At 46.8% G+C, this 19,695-nt stretch overlaps 1 protein-coding gene across 1 annotated transcript in view; it reads left to right on the plus strand.

The window, feature by feature from the left end:
- The window catches only part of LOC130123118 (uncharacterized), a 36,521-nt gene extending 17,051 nt beyond the window's left edge, over positions 1-19,470 (plus strand). Inside the window, exons 6-11 of the mRNA XM_056292244.1 lie at positions 235-336; positions 9,287-9,379; positions 10,615-10,716; positions 17,323-17,415; positions 19,084-19,185; positions 19,367-19,470. Coding sequence (XP_056148219.1) covers positions 235-336; positions 9,287-9,379; positions 10,615-10,716; positions 17,323-17,415; positions 19,084-19,185; positions 19,367-19,470 — 596 coding nt within the window. The remainder of the gene's footprint in view (positions 1-234; positions 337-9,286; positions 9,380-10,614; positions 10,717-17,322; positions 17,416-19,083; positions 19,186-19,366) is intronic.
- The last annotated feature ends 225 nt before the right edge of the window (positions 19,471-19,695 follow it).

Genomic DNA, 19,695 nt, shown 5'->3' on the forward strand with positions numbered 1-19,695 from the left:
GCAGTAGTAGTAGCAGTAGTAGTAGCAGTAGCAGTAGTAGTATTAGTAGTAGCAGTAGTAGTCTAGGTTTATGTTTGTGTTTCCTAGAGTTTACTTGCCTCTCATTCTGTGTGTGTTCCTCTCAGATGGCTGTGAAAGTTTCAGGACATGTTTGTCTCTCTTTCTTCCTCTCTCTCCTGTTCTTTCTTTGGTCCTCCATCTCTATATTGCTCTCTCTCATCTCCCCTTTCTCAGGAGGTGCTGGTTGTGGTTCCTCTGTGGGCAACAACTCTGACCTTTGTGTTTCTGGAAACAACTCAGGATCCATCGGTTCAGGGAACTGTTATACTGTCGGTGGTGAGTTGTGTTTCTCACAGTGAGCTGGAAGGTTCCAGAAAGGGGCAGCCCCACCTCTTGTTGGTCACCTGTACAACACACATATAAATACAGTAGGACTGGATAGTTTTCACCTCCCCCACTCACCTTGTCTTTGTGTCTGTCCTTCACTGCGTCTGTCTCCCTCTCATGTCCTTAACAGGAGGAAGAGGACACCAGACAAGTATTGGAAACGCCACTAATCTGGATGTTTCTTGTAACTCCGGGTCCATTGCCTCTGGAAACTCTTTCAATGTGCAGCAGTAGCAGGTAGGCAGGTTGGAGTGTAGCTGAGTTGGGTCATTTATATTGGACACAGTTTTAGTAGTGTGCAGGTGTACGCCTGCAGGTGTGTTGTATGTGCATGTGTTATGAAGGCGTGTTCTCATCTTCTGAAACATTCTTAATCCAATCTACCTTCTCTCTGTCTTTCCTTCTTTCTAGACAAGGGCTCTACACCACGAAGGACATCAGTTCACCAAGTAATATCCTGCAACGAAGAACTAAAAAATATTTGTAATCAGCACAGAAAACCAATGTTATTTGTAATGTTCATGGTATCAATATAAATAAAATCATGACGTTTCATTAAAGTGTATTTGCAGTGTTTTCTTTAATGACTTGGAACTGAAAGAAAGTAGAACATCTTCAAATTCTATTTATTTTCAACATACTGATTAAAACACTATTCTGGATTATATTTTCTTTGCTTATGTGTATACAGTTATATGTGTGTATATACAGTGTTAGAATCCAGTCTCCAATATGAACTCCTCTTCCTGCATCTTGGACATAATCCCCAGTAAGCTGCTCGAGGAAGTATTTTCCACTGTTAACAGCCCCGTTATTCTACAAATTTGTACTAATTCTCTGGCCTGTGGTATTTTGCAGACAGTTTAAAGCATGCAATTGTTCACCCATTGCTAAAGAAACCTAATTTTGATCCCCTATCCTAAAGTAACTACAGGCCAATCTCCAACTTGTCTTTTTTACCCAAGGTTTTGGAAAAAGTTATTTCATTTCAAGTAGTATTTTTTATGAATAATAATAGTTTTATGTTTTACAGTTCCCAGTCTGGTTTTTGAAACACTTCCTGGTACCGAGACAGCTCTAGTTAAGGTTACTAATACCTTACTGCTGACTGTAGACAGAGGTGACTGCTTGAATTGTGTTCTTTTAGACTTAACGTGCTGCCTTTGACACAGTCGATCACAATATCCTCTTACATCGCTTGGAGACCTGTGTAGGCATCAAGGGCTTGGCTCCTGGGTTATTAAGGTCATACCTCTCCAAGAGAACTTTTTCTGTTGTTCTGGGTAACACCACTTTCCTGATGGCTCAGTTGAGTTGTGGTGTTCCTCAAGGCTCAGTTTTCAGCCCACTTCTATTTCCTCTATACATGCTGCCTTGTGGCCTAGTTATTCAAAATCATGATGAGTTTTACCATATTGTGCTGACAACATTCAATTATACGTATATGTCACTAAAACCCACAGCAGCCTAGCAAATCTCTCAACTTGCCTGTCTGATGTTAAACCTTGGATGTCTCAAAATTTTCTTACATTTAATGAGAAGTCTAAGGTCATTCTGTTCGGTCCCCCAAACTCCATCAGCTTTTTTGTGTGGTGCTCATATGGGACACACACATATGCCCAAATCAATTTAAAGAGGATCTGTGTGTGTGTGTGTGTGTGTGTGTGTGTGTGTGTGTGTGTGTGTGTGTGTGTGTGTAAAGCTCTGTACAGGTGTTTATCTTCCATAGACTCTAGATTATGTTCATCTGACTGATGTTTCAAAAAGTACAAGCTAAATAATGCAGGTAAGGAAATCACAGAGAGTCTAATCAGTTCATCTGGACACAACACTCATTTATTTATTTTATTTTTGGCGACTGATGTACTATTAGCCCCCCCCCCCCACCGGTTCAGAGATGGTTGTTCCCTCTTCACATGGATGGCCTCTTTCACTCCCCGTTTAAACCAAAGTTCCTCCCTATCAAGGATGTGCACATCCTCGACCTTGAAAGAGTGGCCACTGAACTGCAGATGGTGTAGACTGTGGAGTCCTGGCCTGTAGATGGTGTAGAATGTGGAGTCCTAGCCTGTATATGGTGTAGACTGTGGAGTCCTGGCCTGTAGATGGTGTAGACTGTGGAGTCCTGGCCTGTAGATGGTGTAGACTGTGGAGTCCTGGTCTGCAGATGGTGTAGACTGTGGTGTCCTGGTCTGTAGATGGTGTAGACTGTGGAGTCCTGGTCTGTAGATGGTGTAGACTGTGGAGTCCTGGCCTGCAGATGGTGTAGACTAAGGAGTCCTGGCCTGTAGATGATGTATACTGTGGAGTCCTGGCCTGCAGATGGTGTAGACTGTGGAGTCCTGGCCCGTAGATGGTGTAGACTGTGGAGTCCTGGTCTGTAGATGGTGTAGACTGTGGAGTCCTGGTCTGTAGATGGTGTAGACTGTGGAGTCCTGGTCTGACATGTTAGCTCTCCTGTGTTGTGCCATCCTCTTGGACAGTCACACACCTTAATCTCTTGGCATGGATCCTCGGACATGAGAGACGCCAATAACGATGACAAGTCACGGCAATCCTCCTGGCACTTAACTGCTACACTATGTTGCTCTGTTTGTGCCGGGTGACTCGATCCTTGGGGTGGACCAACTTCTGGTGCAGAGTGTTTTGGGGTTTTGGTCGTTTGTGACCTTAACTAGAGCTGTCTCAGTACAATGAAGTGCTCTAAAACCAGAGTGGAAACTGTTAACAACGCCATTAGGTGTTCATGAAAAATACCAACTGAGATGAAATTACTTTCTCCACAGCCTTAGATAAGAAGACAATTTGGAGATTAGTCTGCAGTTAATTAAGGACAGGGGGTCCAAATTAGGTTTCATTAGTAATGGGTGAACAATGGCGTGCTTAAAACTGTCTGGAAGAGAACCAGAGTTCAGAGAATGATGATTCTCCAATGTCCTTGGTCACAGAGCACCAAACTACACTGAGCTGCTGGACAACAAGCCTAAAGCACACAAAGCCATGAAGAGCCACGTGACACGGAAAACTCCTGTTCTGCATCACACTTGGACTTCTTCCCTGCTGGTCTTGGTGCAGTCAGTGAGGAAGACAGTGAAAGGTTTCACCAGGACATTGCCACCATAGAAAAGAGGTGTCAGGGCAACTGGATGCATCACTGTCGGCTGACTGTTGCTGGACACTGACACGAGAGGCACCAGATGCTGAGGACAAACCAACACCATCTGCAACACAATTTAAGCTCCGCTGAACTAACACAGTGTCTCAGCATCATTATGAGATTAAACATGTCACATTCAAGAAAAGCTGTTTGAATGTTTCCCCAACTTCCTCCGTGATCCAGCACATCTGAGATTATTTTGTGTTCAGCTTGACGTTGTCAATCGTCATCTCTCACTTTTTCAGGCAGCAAAATGTCTGAAACTATTTGTTGTCCAGTGTTACTAAGAATTTGCAGAATAATGTGTGTGTGTGTGTGTGTGTGTGTGTGTGTGTGTGTGTGTGTGTGTGTGTGTGTGTGTGTGTGTGTGTGTGTGTGTGTGTGATGCACAGGGCGTGTGTGATGCGTCAGTGCAGTAATACTGGGGTAGTAGTGCTTGTAGTTAGTGCGGGCTGCATGCCTCATGCTGCTTCTGCTTGCTACTCTCTGCTCTCAGCTACTGCCGCCGGCTGGCCCTCTTTGCGGGGGTGAAAAGAGGAGCCGAGTGCGTAAGTCTCCCCTGCCGGTACATAGACTCTCTACCGCCAAGACTCCTGCAGTGCCTCCTCGTGGCCACACACGGTAACTGGGTACGTTGCGGTCCCTGGCTAAACTGTAGGGGATCTCGGAGCTACAGTGGTCCCCAGAGGTCTAATACGCAGGCCCATGTGAAGTGGATACGCCCTGGCATTGACCAACCACTGTCCCACTGCCTTGTGGGTAAGTGTAGGACGACAAAGGCTAGGGGAGCACACCCTGAGAGAAAAGCAACGTGCATGGCGGCGCACGATAGGCGGTCCTCTGACAGACTGGAGCTCCGGCAGCCTCCTGCAGCTGTGGAAGAGTGCTGTCGTCTTGGGCCCCCCTTGCCACCGGATCCCACCCTCTCAGAGTGAAGAAGTGCTGCTGGGACATGCGCACCCCCAGCGGCACTCTAAATAATCTCTTTGCGCAGGTATCCACCTCTGCCTCCGTGAGACCAGCAACCGGAATATGGATCAAAGTCTGGCGGCGATGGGGCGTCTGGTGACGGGAGCAGGTATGAATGCACTGGAAGCTCCTAATCAGACCCCTGCACGCCAGCGGCACAGGGCTATTCATGGTCGCCAGCAGCTGGGCTTGAGTGGCAGCTGCTCTCGGCAGACCCCTGTGTGTCAGAGCAGCCCTATTTAGGAGCCACACTGCTCACCCCAACTGTGGAGGGGCCTAGAAAAGGTGGCCTAAACATTGCCCACTCAAAACATCCTGGATAGGCTACCGCACCTATCGGGACATTCCACTCTGCGGTCGAAATAAAAAAAAGAAAATAATTCCCTTTAAACTGGCAACATGGAACATAAGAACTCTGCTGGACGTTAATGCCGAAAGACCTCAGCGAAGGACCGCACTAATTGCAGCGGAACTCAATCGCTACAATATTGACATTGCTATTGTGCATGGCTTGACCATCACAAACACCCTCTTCCAATTAAAAAATAAGCACAAAACATCCTGGATGCACCCACGCTCCAAACATTGGCACCTCTTGGACCACATCATTGTGAGACATGCTGATACAAAAGACGTCTTACTCACTCGTGCAATGAGAGGTGCTGAGTGCTGGACAGATCACCGGCTCATCATGACCAGGCTCCAGGTGGAGGTACACCCCGCTGTTCATCTCCAAAGGTCAGGAAAGAAGAGGCTTGACTGTACCCGGCTAGAAAAGGCTGAAGTCCAGAACAATCTGCGCCTCTCTCTGGCTGAAAACCTGGAAGACACTGAGCTTCTCTTGAGCACAGAAGATTCCATTGATAGGAAATGGTCTTCCGTGAGCTCCAGACTCTATAAGGCAGCATCCCAATCCATCGGTTACAAGAGCAGAAAACAACAGGACTGGTTCAATGACAACACAGGCACAATAACTTCCATACTCAAAGGCATGCATAAAGCACACAGTGCTGTCCTCAACAATCCCACATCAGCTACTCTCCGGCAACAATGGCAAGCATCCAGGAGAGAGGTGCAGTCAAAATTGCGTGCCCTGCAGAATGAGTGGTGGATATCGAAGGCAAATGAAATACAAACCCATGCCGATAGAAATGATATGCACAACTTTTATGATGCAGTGAAAACCATCTACGGCCCAAGAAACTGCTCTGTCTCCCCCCTGAAGTCTGATGATGGTACCACCCTCATAAAGGATCAGAAACACATCACAAAAAGATGGGCAGAACATTTTGAGACTCTTTTGAACCAGCCCTCTCCAACAGATCCCTCAGTCTTGGATGAACTACCTGTCCGCCCCACCATCCAAGACCTTGACCTTCCACCAACCTTTGAAGAGGTTCATTGTGCAGTTAGGTCGCTGAAAAATAACAAGACCCCTGGCCCTGACAGTATCCCTGCAGAGATTTGTAAACAGGGAGGCTACCTCTGCACCCGTGCACTTTTCCTGTTCATCTCACACGTATGGAAGAATGAAACCGTCCCTCAGCAGTGGATGGATGCTAACATCATCTCCATATACAAAGGCAAAGGAGACAAGTCCCTCTGTGGCAAGAGCCGTGGCATTTCACTACTGGCTGTTGCTGGAAGAGTCCTGGCCAAACTTATGCTACACAGGCTGGTAAAACACATCTCAGAGGAGCTGTTGCCTGAGTCACAGTGTGGGTTTAGGAGGAATAGGACTACTGTGGACATGGTGTTCACAGCACGGCAACTCCAGGAGAGGTGTAGGGAGCAACATCAGAACCTCTTCATAGCCTTCATTGACCTGTCAAAGGCTTTCGACACAGTCAACAGGGACATCCTATGGAACATCCTCCTGAAGTTTGGCTGTCCACGAAAGTTTGTCAACATCCTTCAAAGATTTCACGTGGGGATGATGGCACGTGTGACCATTGGAGGCCAGGAATCCGAGCCCTTCAGGGTGTGCACCGGGGTACGTCAGGGGTGCATCCTTGCTCCAGTTCTCTTCAACATATTCCTCCTGTGTGTGACATTGCTGCTCCACAAGGAAATCAGGAAGGACAGTGGGGTTACTGTGGACTTCAGACTAGATGGAAACCTATTTAACATCCGTGGGCTCCAAGCGGTCACAAAAATGACATGTGAGCACATCATCGAGTTACAGTACGCAGATGACTGTGCAGTTGTGGCCCACACATCCGAGGCACTACAAGCTACCCTTGCAGCTGCTGCAAGGGCGCATGGTAGGATGGGGCTCTCTATAAACATGGCAAAGACTGGAGTAGTATGCCAGTGGCCATGTACTCCTCCATCTCATTCACCAACCTTCACCATCTCCGACAAACCACTTGCAAAAGCGGAATCCTTCAAATACCTGGGCAGCTTCCTCTCTGACGACTGCAGCATCGACAGGGAGATGCAAAACCGGATTAAACAAGCGTCATCCTCTTTTGGCAGACTTAGGAGAAGGGTCTTTCAAAACAAAGACCTCAACCTCCACACCAAAATATCTGTCTACTTGGCAGTTGTCATCACGACTCTCCTCTACAGCTGTGAGGTGTGGACCCTGCACAGCCACCACCTCAGGATGCTTGAGGCCTTCCACATCAGATGCCTACAATGCATCCTGAGGAGAACCTGGCGTGACCGAGTGCCCCATACTGAAATACTCCGCAAGACCAACTGCATCAGCATGGAGGCTACCGTCACCCAGCACCAACTTCGATGGCTCGGTCACGTCATCAGGATGCCAAAGGAGCGCTTACCGCGTAAAGTGCTGTATGGCCAGCTACATCTTGGCCGCCGCTTGGCAGGGGGCCAGAAAAACGGTACAAAGACCAGCTGAAGACCATCATAAAGAAGTGCGGCCTGAACCCGAGCCAGCTGGAAGACACTGCCGCCCAACGCTCCATCTGGCAGCAGCTCTGTCAACAAGGGGTGCAAAACCTCGAGAAGGACCGGGGTGATCGACGGACCAGAAGACGTCTGAAGAGACGTGAAGCCAGTACCACACCTACACCCCCAGTCAGTACACCTACACCCCCAGTCAGTACACCTACACCCCCAGTCAGTGCACCTACATCCCCAGTCAGCACAGCTACACCCCCAGTCAGTACACCTACACCCCCAGTCAGCACAGCTACACCCCCAGTCAGTACACCTACACCCCCAGTCAGCACAGCTACACCCCCAGTCAGTACACCTACACTCCCAGTCAGTGCACCTACACTCCAAGTCAGTGCACCTACACTCCAAGTCAGTGATTTCACCTGTTCTGTCTGCGGCAGACATTGTGGATCGCGGATTGGGCTTTACAGCCATAAGAAGACTCACAAGTGACAGAGGCAGGATTGTCATCATCGGACACGACGGACAACCTAAAGCAAGCAAAGTGTGTGTGTGTGTGTGTGTGTGTGTGTGTGAGTTGACAGTAAAACTCTTTACAGGTGTTTATCTTCCATAGAATCCATGACGTCAGGTGGAGGTGAGGAGGAGGAGGGAGGACAAGAAGGAACAAGTCCAGATGTAGGTTTACAGCACATATGAAGAACTTGCTTCATATTCTGATAACACTCAATATGATGCTGAGCTAAAAGGTTTCACACTAACATTTACTTCATTTGACTGATGTCCTCAACAACAGATTTCTTAGCAGGATTTAGCCTCCAAACATGTCCCACTATCGTCCCCAAAGTGTCCTGAGACATATTTGACCTGTCCAGAAGTACACATGGACTGTCCCAAAACTGAAATATTCTCTGTCATGTTAACATCATATTTCACACATCAAAAGCAGCACGTGGCCCAGTGGTCAGCACTGTTGCCTCCCAGCAAGAAGGTCGTGGGTTCGAACCCCAGGCCGTCCCAGCTCCTCTCTGTGTGGAGTTTGCATGTGGTCCCGTGTCTGTGTGGGTTCCCTCTCACCATGAAAAAGACATGCATGTTAGGGTTAATACTCCTGCCTGTGTCCCTGAGCAAGGCAGTGGAAATCAGAAGTGGGGCTGGTCCCCGGGTGCTGCAGCTGCCACTGCTGCTACACAACAGGATGGATACATGCAGACAACACACTCACTGTAAGAAGACAAAGACACAGGAAGTGTCTTCTTCCTCTAAACACAACCACGTCACCACAAGTTGTGTTGTCATGTTTCACTGCCAGCTGATACTGTACCACTGGAAAGAAAAACCAAATCAAGACATTATTGATGAGCGACATGCCCCCCTCCCCTCCCCCCCTCCCCTCCTCCTCCTCCTCCTCCTCCTCCTCCTCCTCCTCCTCCTCCTCCTCCTCCTCTCCAGTTCCTCTGAAGACATGAAGATTCTGTGGAAGAGAGTGGGACCTGCTGAACTAGAAAAACACCTGTCAACTACAGTAAGGAGTCTGGCACAGCCACACCCCAGCAGGAGGGTTTAAAAGCAGAGAGTTGTCTCTCCTCCTCCTCCTCCTCCTCACATGTGCAGCTGAAAGCAACAAGCTCACTTCACATCACAGGACAACGAGCTCAAACTTCCGGTAAGAGAAAGAGAGGAAGTGTGTGTCTGTATCTGCTCCGTCTGTTATTCTATCTGGATTCATCCCATTTGTTAGGCTTACTTCACTATTACATGTATTCTATCACACACACACACTATGTATGGTGGTGAAAGCCCCAGCAGCTTGACTAGATGTTGTGCAGCAGATGTCCTCAAGTCCAGAGTGTGTGCTCAGTTCTAGAACAGTTGCATTGAACTCACCATGTGCTTGTGTTGCAGCAGCGATGGCAGACCAGATTGGCAACAACAGTGGCTTTAACATTGCTAACAACTCAGGACAGATTGGTTCTGGGAATAACTTCTCAGTCCAAGGTGAGAGCTACACCTTTACATGTGCTGCATACTTTCATTTGTCTGTGTGTTTGCTGAAATGACCTCTAGATGTTTCCCTTCTTTAGTCTAGATTTATGTTTCTTTAGATTTATCTTAGATTTATGTGCCGACAGAGGAGGTGTGGTATTGTATGAGGAAGTCGGGAGTTGCAGAGAAGTATGTAGGAGTGGTGCAGGATATGTATGAGGGCAGTGTGGCAGTAGTGAGGTGGTGGTTGGAATGACAGATGGGGTCAAGGTGGAGGTGGGACTACATCAAGGATCGGCTCTGAGCCCTTTCTTGTTTGCAGTGGTGATGGACAGGTTGACGGATGAGATCAGGCAGGAGTCTCCGTGGACGATGATGTTTGCGGATGACATTGTGATCTGTAGTGAGAGTAGGGTGCAGGTGGAGGAGAGCCTGGAGAGGTGGAGGTATGCACTGGAGAGAAGAGCAATGAAAGTCAGTAGGAGCAAGACGGAATACCTATGTGTGAATGAGAGGGAGGACAGTGGAATAGTGAGGATGCAAGGAGTGGAGGTGATGAAGGTGTATGAGTTTAAATACTTGGGGTCAACTGTCCAAAGTAACGGGGAGTGCAGGAGAGAGGTGGAGAAGAGAGTGCAGGCAGGGTGGAGTGGGTGGAGAAGAGTGTCAGGAGGGATTTGTGACTGCCAGGGAAGAGGAGAAGAGGAAGGCCAAAGAGGAGGTTTATGGATGTGGTGAGGGAGGACATGCAGGTGGCTGGTGTGACAGAGGAAGATGCAGAGGACAGGAAGAGATGGAGACGGATGATCCGCTCTGGCGCCCCCTAAAGTTAGCAGCCAAAAGGAGCCGTAGTAGTAGTATCAGTAGCAGGAGCAGTAGTGGTAGCAGCAGTAGTAGTAGCAGTAGTAGTATTAGTAGTAGTGGTAGCAGTAGTAGTAGCAGCAGTAGCAGTAGTAGTAGTATTAGTAGCAGTAGCAGTAGCAGCAGTAGTAGTAGCAGTAGCAGTAGTAGTAGTAGTAGCAGTAGTAGTAGTAGTAGCAGTAGTAGTAGTAGTAGTATTAGTAGCAGTAGTAGTCTAGGTTTATGTTTGTGTTTCCTAGAGTTTACTTGCCTCTCATTCTGTGTGTGTTCCTCTCAGATGGCTGTGAAAGTTTCAGGACATGTTTGTCTCTCTTTCTTCCTCTCTCTCCTGTTCTTTCTTTGGTCCTCCATCTCTATATTGCTCTCTCTCATCTCCCCTCTCTCAGGAGGTGCTGGTTGTGGTTCCTCTGTGGGCAACAACTCTGACCTTTGTGTTTCTGGAAACAACTCAGGATCCATCGGTTCAGGGAACTGTTATACTGTCGGTGGTGAGTTGTGTTTCTCACAGTGAGCTGGAAGGTTCCAGAAAGGGGCAGCCCCACCTCTTGTTGGTCACCTGTACAACACACATATAAATACAGTAGGACTGGATAGTTTTCACCTCCCTCACTCACCTTGTCTTTGTGTCTGTCCTTCACTGCGTCTGTCTCCCTCTCATTTCCTTAACAGGAGGAAGAGGACACCAGACAAGTATTGGAAACGCCACTAATCTGGATGTTTCTTGTAACTCCGGGTCCATTGCCTCCGGAAACTCTTTCAATGTGCAGCAGTAGCAGGTAGGCAGGTTGGAGTGTAGCTGAGTTGGGTCATTTATATTGGACACAGTTTAGTAGTGTGCAGGTGTACGCCTGCAGGTGTGTTGTATGTGCATGTGTTATGAAGGCGTGTTCTCATCTTCTGAAACATTCTTAATCCAATCTACCTTCTCTCTGTCTTTCCTTCTTTCTAGACAAGGGCTCTACACCACGAAGGACATCAGTTCACCAAGTAATATCCTGCAACGAAGAAATAAAAAACATTTGTAATCAGCACAGAAAACCAATGTTATTTGTAATGTTCATGGTATCAATATAAATAAAATCGTGACGTTTCATTAAAATGTATTTGCAGTGTTTTCTTTAATGACTTGGAACTGAAAGAAAGTAGAACATCTTCAAATTCCATTTATTTTCAACATACTGATTAAAACACTATTCTGGATTATATTTTCTTTGCTTATGTGTATACGGTTATATGTGTGTATATACAGTGTTAGAATCCAGTCTCCAACATGAACTCCTCTTCCTGCATCTTAGACATAATCCCCACTAAGCTGCTCGAGGAAGTATTTTCCACTGTTAACAGCCCCGTTATTCTACAAATTTGTACTAATTCTCTGGCCTGTGGTATTTTGCAGACAGTTTAAAGCATGCAATTGTTCACCCATTGCTAAAGAAACCTAATTTTGATCCCCTATCCTAAAGTAACTACAGGCCAATCTCCAACTTGTCTTTTTTACCCAAGGTTCTGGAAACAGTTATTTCATTTCAAGTAGTATTTTTTATGAATAATAATAGTTTTATGTTTTACAGTTCCCAGTCTTGTTTAAAACACTTCCTGGTACCGAGACAGCTCTAGTTAAGGTTACTAATGCCTTACTGCTGACTGTAGACAGAGGTGACTGCTTGAATTGTGTTCTTTTAGACTTAACGTGCTGCCTTTGACACAGTCGATCACAATATCCTCTTACATCGCTTGGAGACCTGTGTAGGTATCAAGGGCTTGGCTCCTGGGTTATTAAGGTCATACCTCTCCAAGAGAACTTTTTCTGTTGTTCTGGGTAACACCACTTTCCTGATGGCTCAGTTGAGTTGTGGTGTTCCTCAAGGCTCAGTTTTCAGCCCACTTCTATTTCCTCTGTACATGCTGCCTTGTGGCCTAGTTATTCAAAATCATGATGAGTTTTACCATATTGTGCTGACAACATTCAATTATATACTCACCGGCCACTTTATTAGGCACACCTGTCCAACTGCTTGTTAACGCAAATGTCTAATCAGCCAATCACATGGCAGCAACTCAATGCATTTAGGCATGTAGACATGGTCAAGACGATCTGCTGCAGTTCAAACCGAGCATCAGAATGGGGAAGAAAGGTGATTTAAGTGACTTTGAACGTGGCATGGTTGTTGGTGCCAGACGGGCTGGTCTGAGTATTTCAGAAACTGCTGATCTACTGGGATTTTCACGCACAACCATCTCTAGGGTTTACAGAGAATGGTCCGAAAAAGAGAAAATATCCAGTGAGCGGCAGTTCTGTGGGCGAAAATGCCTTGTTGATGCCAGAGGTCAGAGGAGAATGGCCAGACTGGTTCGAGCTGATAGAAAGGCAACAGTAACTCAAATAACCACTCATTTCAACCGAGGTATGCAGAAGAGCATCTCTGAACGCACAACACGTCGAACCTTGAGGCAGATGGGCTACAGCAGCAGAAGACCACACCGGGTGCCACTCCTATCAGCTAAGAACAGGAAACTGAGGCTACAATTCGCACAGGCTCACCAAAATTGGACAATAGAAGACTGGAAAAACGTTGCCTGGTCTGATGAGTCTCGATTTCTGCTGCGACATTCGGATGGTAGGGTCAGAATTTGGCGTCAACAACATGAAAGCATGGATCCATCCTGCCTTGTATCAACGGTTCAGGCTGGTGGTGGTGGTGCAATGGTGTGGGGGATATTTTCCTGGCACACTTTGGGCCCCTTAGTACCAATTGAGCATCTTGTCAACGCCACAGCCTACCTGAGTATTGTTGCTGACCATGTCCATCCCTTTATGACCACAGTGTTCCCATCTTCTGATGGCTGCTTCCAGCAGGATAACGCGCCATGTCATAAAGCTCGAATCATCTCAAACTGGTTTCTTGAACATGACAATGAGTTCACTGTACTCAAATGGCCTCCACAGTCACCAGATCTCAATCCAATAGAGCACCTTTGGGATGTGGTGGACCGGGAGAGTCGCATCATGGATGTGCAGCCGACAAATCTGCAGCAACTGCGTGATGCTATCATGTCAATATGGACCAAACTCTCTGAGGAATGTTTCCAGTACCTTGTTGAATCTATGCCACGAAGGATTAAGGCAGTTCTGAAGGCAAAAGGGGGTCCAACCCGGTACTAGCAAGGTGTACCTAATAAAGTGGCCAGTGAGTGTATATGTCACTAAAACCCACAGCAGCCTAGCAAATCTCTCAACTTGCCTGTCTGATGTTAAACCTTGGATGTCTCAAAATTTTCTTACATTTACTGAGAAGTCTAAGGTCATTCTGTTTGGTCCCCCAAACTCCATCAGCTTTTTTGTGTGGTGCTCATATGGGACACACACATATGCCCAAATCAATTTAAAGAGGATCTGTGTGTGTGTGTGTGTGTGTGTGTGTGTGTGTGTGTGTGTGTGTGTGTGTGTGTGTGTGTGTGTGTGTGTGTGTAAAGCTCTTTACAGGTGTTTATCTTCCATAGACTCTATGTCATCAGGTGGAAGTGAGGAGGAGGAGGGACGACAAGAGGGAACAAGTCATGGTGACGTTTAAAAGGACAAATGAAGAAGGTGTTTCATATTCCTGATAACACACAACATGACACCTCAGCCAAAAGGGGTTTCACACTCAGATTATGTTCATCTGACTGATGTTTCAAAAAGGACAAGCTAAATAATGCAGGTAAGGAAATCACAGAGAGTCTAATCAGTTCATCTGGACACAACACTCATTTATTTATTTTATTTTTGGCGACTGATGTACTTTTAGCCCCCCCCCCCACCGGTTCAGAGATGGTTGTTCCCTCTTCACATGGATGGCCTCTTTCACTCCCCGTTTAAACCAAAGTTCCTCCCTATCAAGGATGTGCACATCCTCAACCTTGAAAGAGTGGCGACTGAACTGCAGGTGGTGTAGACTGTGGAGTCCTGGTCTGCAGATGGTGTAGAGTGTGGAGTCCTGGTCTGTAGATGGTGTAGACTGTGGAGTCCTGGCCTGCAGATGGTGTATACTGTGGTGTCCTGGTCTGCAGATGGTGTAGACTGTGGTGTCCTGGTCTGCAGATGGTGTAGAGTGTGGAGTCCTGGTCTGCAGATGGTGTAGAGTGTGGAGTCCTGGCTTGTAGATGGTGTAGACTGTGGAGTCCTGGTCTGCAGATGGTGTAGAGTGTGGAGTCCTGGTCTGTAGATGGTGTAGACTGTGGAGTCCTGGCCTGTAGATGGTGTAGACTGTGGAGTCCTGGCCTGTAGATGGTGTAGACTGTGGAGTCCAGGTCTGTAGATGGTGTAGAGTGTGGAGTCCTGGTCTGTAGATGGTGTAGACTGTGGAGTCCTGGTCTGCAGATGGTGTAGAGTGTGGAGTCCTGGCCTGTAGATGGTGTAGACTGTGGAGTCCTGGCCTGTAGATGGTGTAGACTGTGGAGTCCTGGCCTGTAGATGGTGTAGACTGTGGAGTCCAGTTCTGTAGATGGTGTAGAGTGTGGAGTCCTGGTCTGTAGATGGTGTAGACTGTGGAGTCCTGGCCTGTAGATGGTGTAGACTGTGGAGTCCTGGCCTGCAGATGGTGTAGAGTGTGGAGTCCTGGTCTGTAGATGGTGTAGACTGTGGAGTCCTGGTCTGACATGTTAGCTCTCCTGTGTTGTGCCATCCTCTTGGACAGTCACACACCTTAATCTCTTGGCATGGATCCTCGGACATGAGAGACACCAATAACGATGACAAGTCACGGCAATCCTCCTGGCACTTAACTGCTACACTATGTTGCTCTGTTTGTGCCGGGGGACTCGATCCTTGGGGTGGACCAACTTCTGGTGCAGAGTGTTTTGGGGTTTTGGTCGTTTGTGACCTTAACTAGAGCTGTCTCAGTACAATGAAGTGCTCTAAAACCAGAGTGGAAACTGTTAACAACGCCATTAAGTGTTCATGAAAAATACCAACTGAGATTAAATTACTTTCTCCACAGCCTTAGATAAGAAGACAATTTGGAGATTAGTCTGCAGTTAATTAAGGACAGGGGGTCCAAATTAGGTTTCATTAGTAATGAGTGAACAATGGCGTGCTTAAAACTGTCTGGAAGAGAACCAGAGTTCAGAGAATGATGATTCTCCAATGTTCTTGGTCACAGAGCACCAAACTACACTGAGCTGCTGGACAACAAGCCTAAAGCACACAAAGCCATGAAGAGCCACGTGACACGGAAAACTCCTGTTCTGCATCACACTTGGACTTCTTCCCTGCTGGTCTTGGTGCAGTCAGTGAGGAAGACAGTGAAAGGTTTCACCAGGACATTGCCACCATAGAAAAGAGGTGTCAGGGCAACTGGATGCATCACTGTCGGCTGACTGTTGCTGGACACTGACACGAGAGGCACCAGATGCTGAGGACAAACCAACACCATCTGCAACACAATTTAAGCTCCGCTGAACTAACACAGTGTCTCAGCATCATTATGAGATTAAACATGTCACATTCAAGAAAAGCTGTTTGAATGTTTCCCCAACTTCCTCCGTGATCCAGCACATCTGAGATTATGTTGTGTTCAGCTTGACGTTGTCTATCGTCATCTCTCACTTTTTCAGGCAGCAAAATGTCTGAAACTATTTGTTGTCCAGTGTTACTAAGAATTTGTAGAATAATGTGTGTGTGTGTGTGTGTGTGTGTGTGTGTGTGTGTGTGTGTGTGTGTGTGTGTGTGTGTGTGTGTGTGTGTGAGTTGACGGTAAAACTCTTTACAGGTGTTTATCTTCCATAGAATCCATGACGTCAGGTGGAGGTGAGGAGGAGGAGGAGGAGGAGGGAGGACAAGAAGGAACAAGTCCAGATGTAGGTTTACAACACATATGAAGAACTTGCTTCATATTCTGATAACACTCAATATGATGCTGAGCTAAAAGGTTTCACACTAACATTTACTTCATTTGACTGATGTCCTCAACAACAGATTTCTTAGCATGATTTAGCCTCCAAACATGTCCCACTATCGTCCCCAAAGTGTCCTGAGACATATTTGACCTGTCCAGAAGTACACATGGACTGTCCCAAAACTGAAATATTCTCTGTCATGTTAACATCATATTTCACACATCAAAAGCAGCACGTGGCCCAGTGGTCAGCACTGTTACCTCACAGCAAGAAGGTCGTGGGTTCGAACCCCCGGCCGTCCCAGCTCCTCTCTGTGTGGAGTTTGCATGTGGTCCCGTGTCTGCGTGGGTTCCCTCCCACCATCAAAAAGACATGCATGTTAGGGTTAATACTCCTGCCTGTGTCCCTGAGCAAGGCAGTGGAAATCAGAAGTGGGGCTGGTCCCCGGGTGCTGCAGCTGCCACTGCTGCTACACAACAGGATGGATACATGCAGACAACACACTCACTGTAAGAAGACAAAGACACAGGAAGTGTCTTCTTCCTCTAAACACAACCACGTCACCACAAGTTGTGTTGTCATGTTTCACTGCCAGCTGATACTGTACCACTGGAAAGAAAAACCAAATCAAGACATTATTGATGAGCGACATGCCCCCCCCTCCCCTCCTCCTCCTCCTCCTCCTCCTCCTCTCCAGTTCCTCTGAAGACATGAAGATTCTGTGGAAGAGAGTGGGACCTGCTGAACTAGAAAAACACCTGTCAACTACAGTAAGGAGTCTGGCACAGCCACACCCCAGCAGGAGGGTTTAAAAGCAGAGAGTTGTCTCTCCTCCTCCTCCTCCTCCTCCTCACATGTGCAGCTGAAAGCAACAAGCTCACTTCACATCACAGGACAACGAGCTCAAACCTCCGGTAAGAGAAAGAGAGGAAGTGTGTGTCTGTATCTGCTCCGTCTGTTATTCTATCTGGATTCATCCCATTTGTTAGGCTTACTTCACTATTACATGTATTCTATCACACACACACACACACACACACACACACACACACACACACACACACACACACACACACACACACACACACACACACTATGTGTGGTGGTGAAAGCCCCAGCAGCTTGACCAGATGTTGTGCAGCAGATGTCCTCAAGTCCAGAGTGTGTGCTCAGTTCTAGAACAGTTGCATTGAACTCACCGTGTGCTTGTGTTGCAGCAGCGATGGCAGACCAGATTGGCAACAACAGTGGCTTTAACATTGCTAACAACTCAGGACAGATTGGTTCTGGGAATAACTTCTCAGTCCAAGGTGAGAGCTACACCTTTACATGTGCTGCATACTTTCATTTGTCTGTGTGTTTGCTGAAATGACCTCTAGATGTTTCCCTTCTTTAGTCTAGATTTATGTTTCTTTAGATTTATCTTAGATTTATGTGCCGAGAGAGGAGGTGTGGTATTGTAGGAGGAAGTCGGGAGTTGCAGAGAAGTATGTAGGAGTGGTGCAGGATATGTATGAGGGCAGTGTGGCAGTAGTGAGGTGGTGGTGGGAATGACAGATGGGGTCAAGGTGGAGGTGGGACTACATCAAGGATCGGCTCTGAGCCCTTTCTAGTTTGCAGTGGTGATGGACAGGTTGATGGATGAGATCAGGCAGGAGTCTCCGTGGACGATGATGTTTGCTGATGACATTGTGATCTGTAATGAGAGTAGGGTGCAGGTGGAGGAGAGCCTGGAGAGGTGGAGGTATGCACTGGAGAGAAGAGCAATGAAAGTCAGCAGGAGCAAGACGGAATACATATGCGTGAATGAGAGGGAGGACAGAGGAATGGTGAGGATGCAAGGAGTGGAGGTGATGAAGGTGGATGAGTTTATGGGAGGAGGTTTATGGAGGTGGTGAGGGAGGACATGCAGGTGGCTGGTGTGACAGAGGAAGATGCAGAGGACAGGAAGAGATGGAAACGGATGATCCGCTGTGGCGCCCCCTAAAGGGAGCAGCCGAAAGGAGCCGTAGTAGTAGTAGCAGTAGCAGTAGTAGTAGTAGTAGTAGTAGCAGTAGCAGTAGTAGTAGTAGCCGTAGCATTAGCAGTAGTAGTAGTAGTAGTAGTAGTAGTAGTAGCAGTAGTATTAGTAGTAGTAGTAGTAGTAGCAGCAGTAGCAGTAGTAGCAGTAGTAGTAGCAGTAGCAGTATTAGTAGTAGCAGTAGCAGTAGTAGTAGTAGCAGTAGTAGTATTATTATTAGTAGTAGTATTAGTAGCAGTAGCAGTATTAGTATTAGTAGTAGCAGTATTAGTAGTAGCAGTAGCAGTAGTAGTAGTAGCCGTAGCATTAGCAGTAGTAGTAGTAGTAGTAGTAGCAGTAGTAGTAGTAGTAGTAGTAGTAGTAGCAGCAGTAGCAGTAGTAGCAGTAGTAGTAGCAGTAGCAGTATTAGTAGTAGCAGTAGCAGTAGTAGTAGTAGCAGTAGTAGTATTATTATTAGTAGTAGTATTAGTAGCAGTAGCAGTAGTAGTATTAGTAGTAGCAGTATTAGTAGTAGCAGTAGCAGTAGTAGTAGTAGCAGTAGTAGTATTATTATTAGTAGTAGCAGTATTAGTAGTAGCAGTAGCAGTATTAGTAGTAGCAGTAGTAGTAGTAGCAGTAGCAGTAGTAGTATTATTATTAGTAGTAGTATTAGTAGCAGTAGTAGCAGTAGTATTAGTAGTAGCAGTATTAGTAGTAGCAGTAGCAGTAGTAGTAGTAGCAGTAGTATTATTATAATTAGTAGTAGTATTAGTAGCAGTAGTAGTATTAGTAGTAGCAGCAGTAGTAGTCTAGGTTTATGTTTGTGTTTCCTAGAGTTTACTTGCCTCTCATTCTGTGTGTGTTCCTCTCAGATGGCTGTGAAAGTTTCAGGACATGTTTTTCTCTCTTTCTTCCTCTCTCCTGTTCTTTCTTTGGTCCTCCATCTCTATATTGCTCTCTCTCATCTCCCCTCTCTCAGGAGGTGCTGGTTGTGGTTCCTCTGTGGGCAACAACTCTGACCTTTGTGTTTCTGGAAACAACTCAGGATCCATCGGTTCAGGGAACTGTTATACTGTCGGTGGTGAGTTGTGTTTCTCACAGTGAGCTGGAAGGTTCCAGAAAGGGGCAGCCCCACCTCTTGTTGGTCACCTGTACAACACACATATAAATACAGTAGGACTGGATAGTTTTCACCTCCCCCACTCACCTTGTCTTTGTGTCTGTCCTTCACTGCGTCTGTCTCCCTCTCATTTCCTTAACAGGAGGAAGAGGACACCAGACAAGTATTGGAAACGCCACTAATCTGGATGTTTCTTGTAACTCCGGGTCCATTGCCTCCGGAAACTCTTTCAATGTGCAGCAGTAGCAGGTAGGCAGGTTGGAGTGTAGCTGAGTTGGGTCATTTATATTGGACACAGTTTTAGTAGTGTGCAGGTGTACGCCTGCAGGTGTGTTGTATGTGCATGTGTTATGAAGGCGTGTTCTCATCTTCTGAAACATTCTTAATCCAATCTACCTTCTCTCTGTCTTTCCTTCTTTCTAGACAAGGGCTCTACACCACGAAGGACATCAGTTCACCAAGTAATATCCT

This window comes from Lampris incognitus, chromosome 13 (genome assembly GCF_029633865.1).
Source record: "Lampris incognitus isolate fLamInc1 chromosome 13, fLamInc1.hap2, whole genome shotgun sequence".
Classification (NCBI taxonomy): Eukaryota; Metazoa; Chordata; class Actinopteri; order Lampriformes; family Lampridae; genus Lampris; species Lampris incognitus.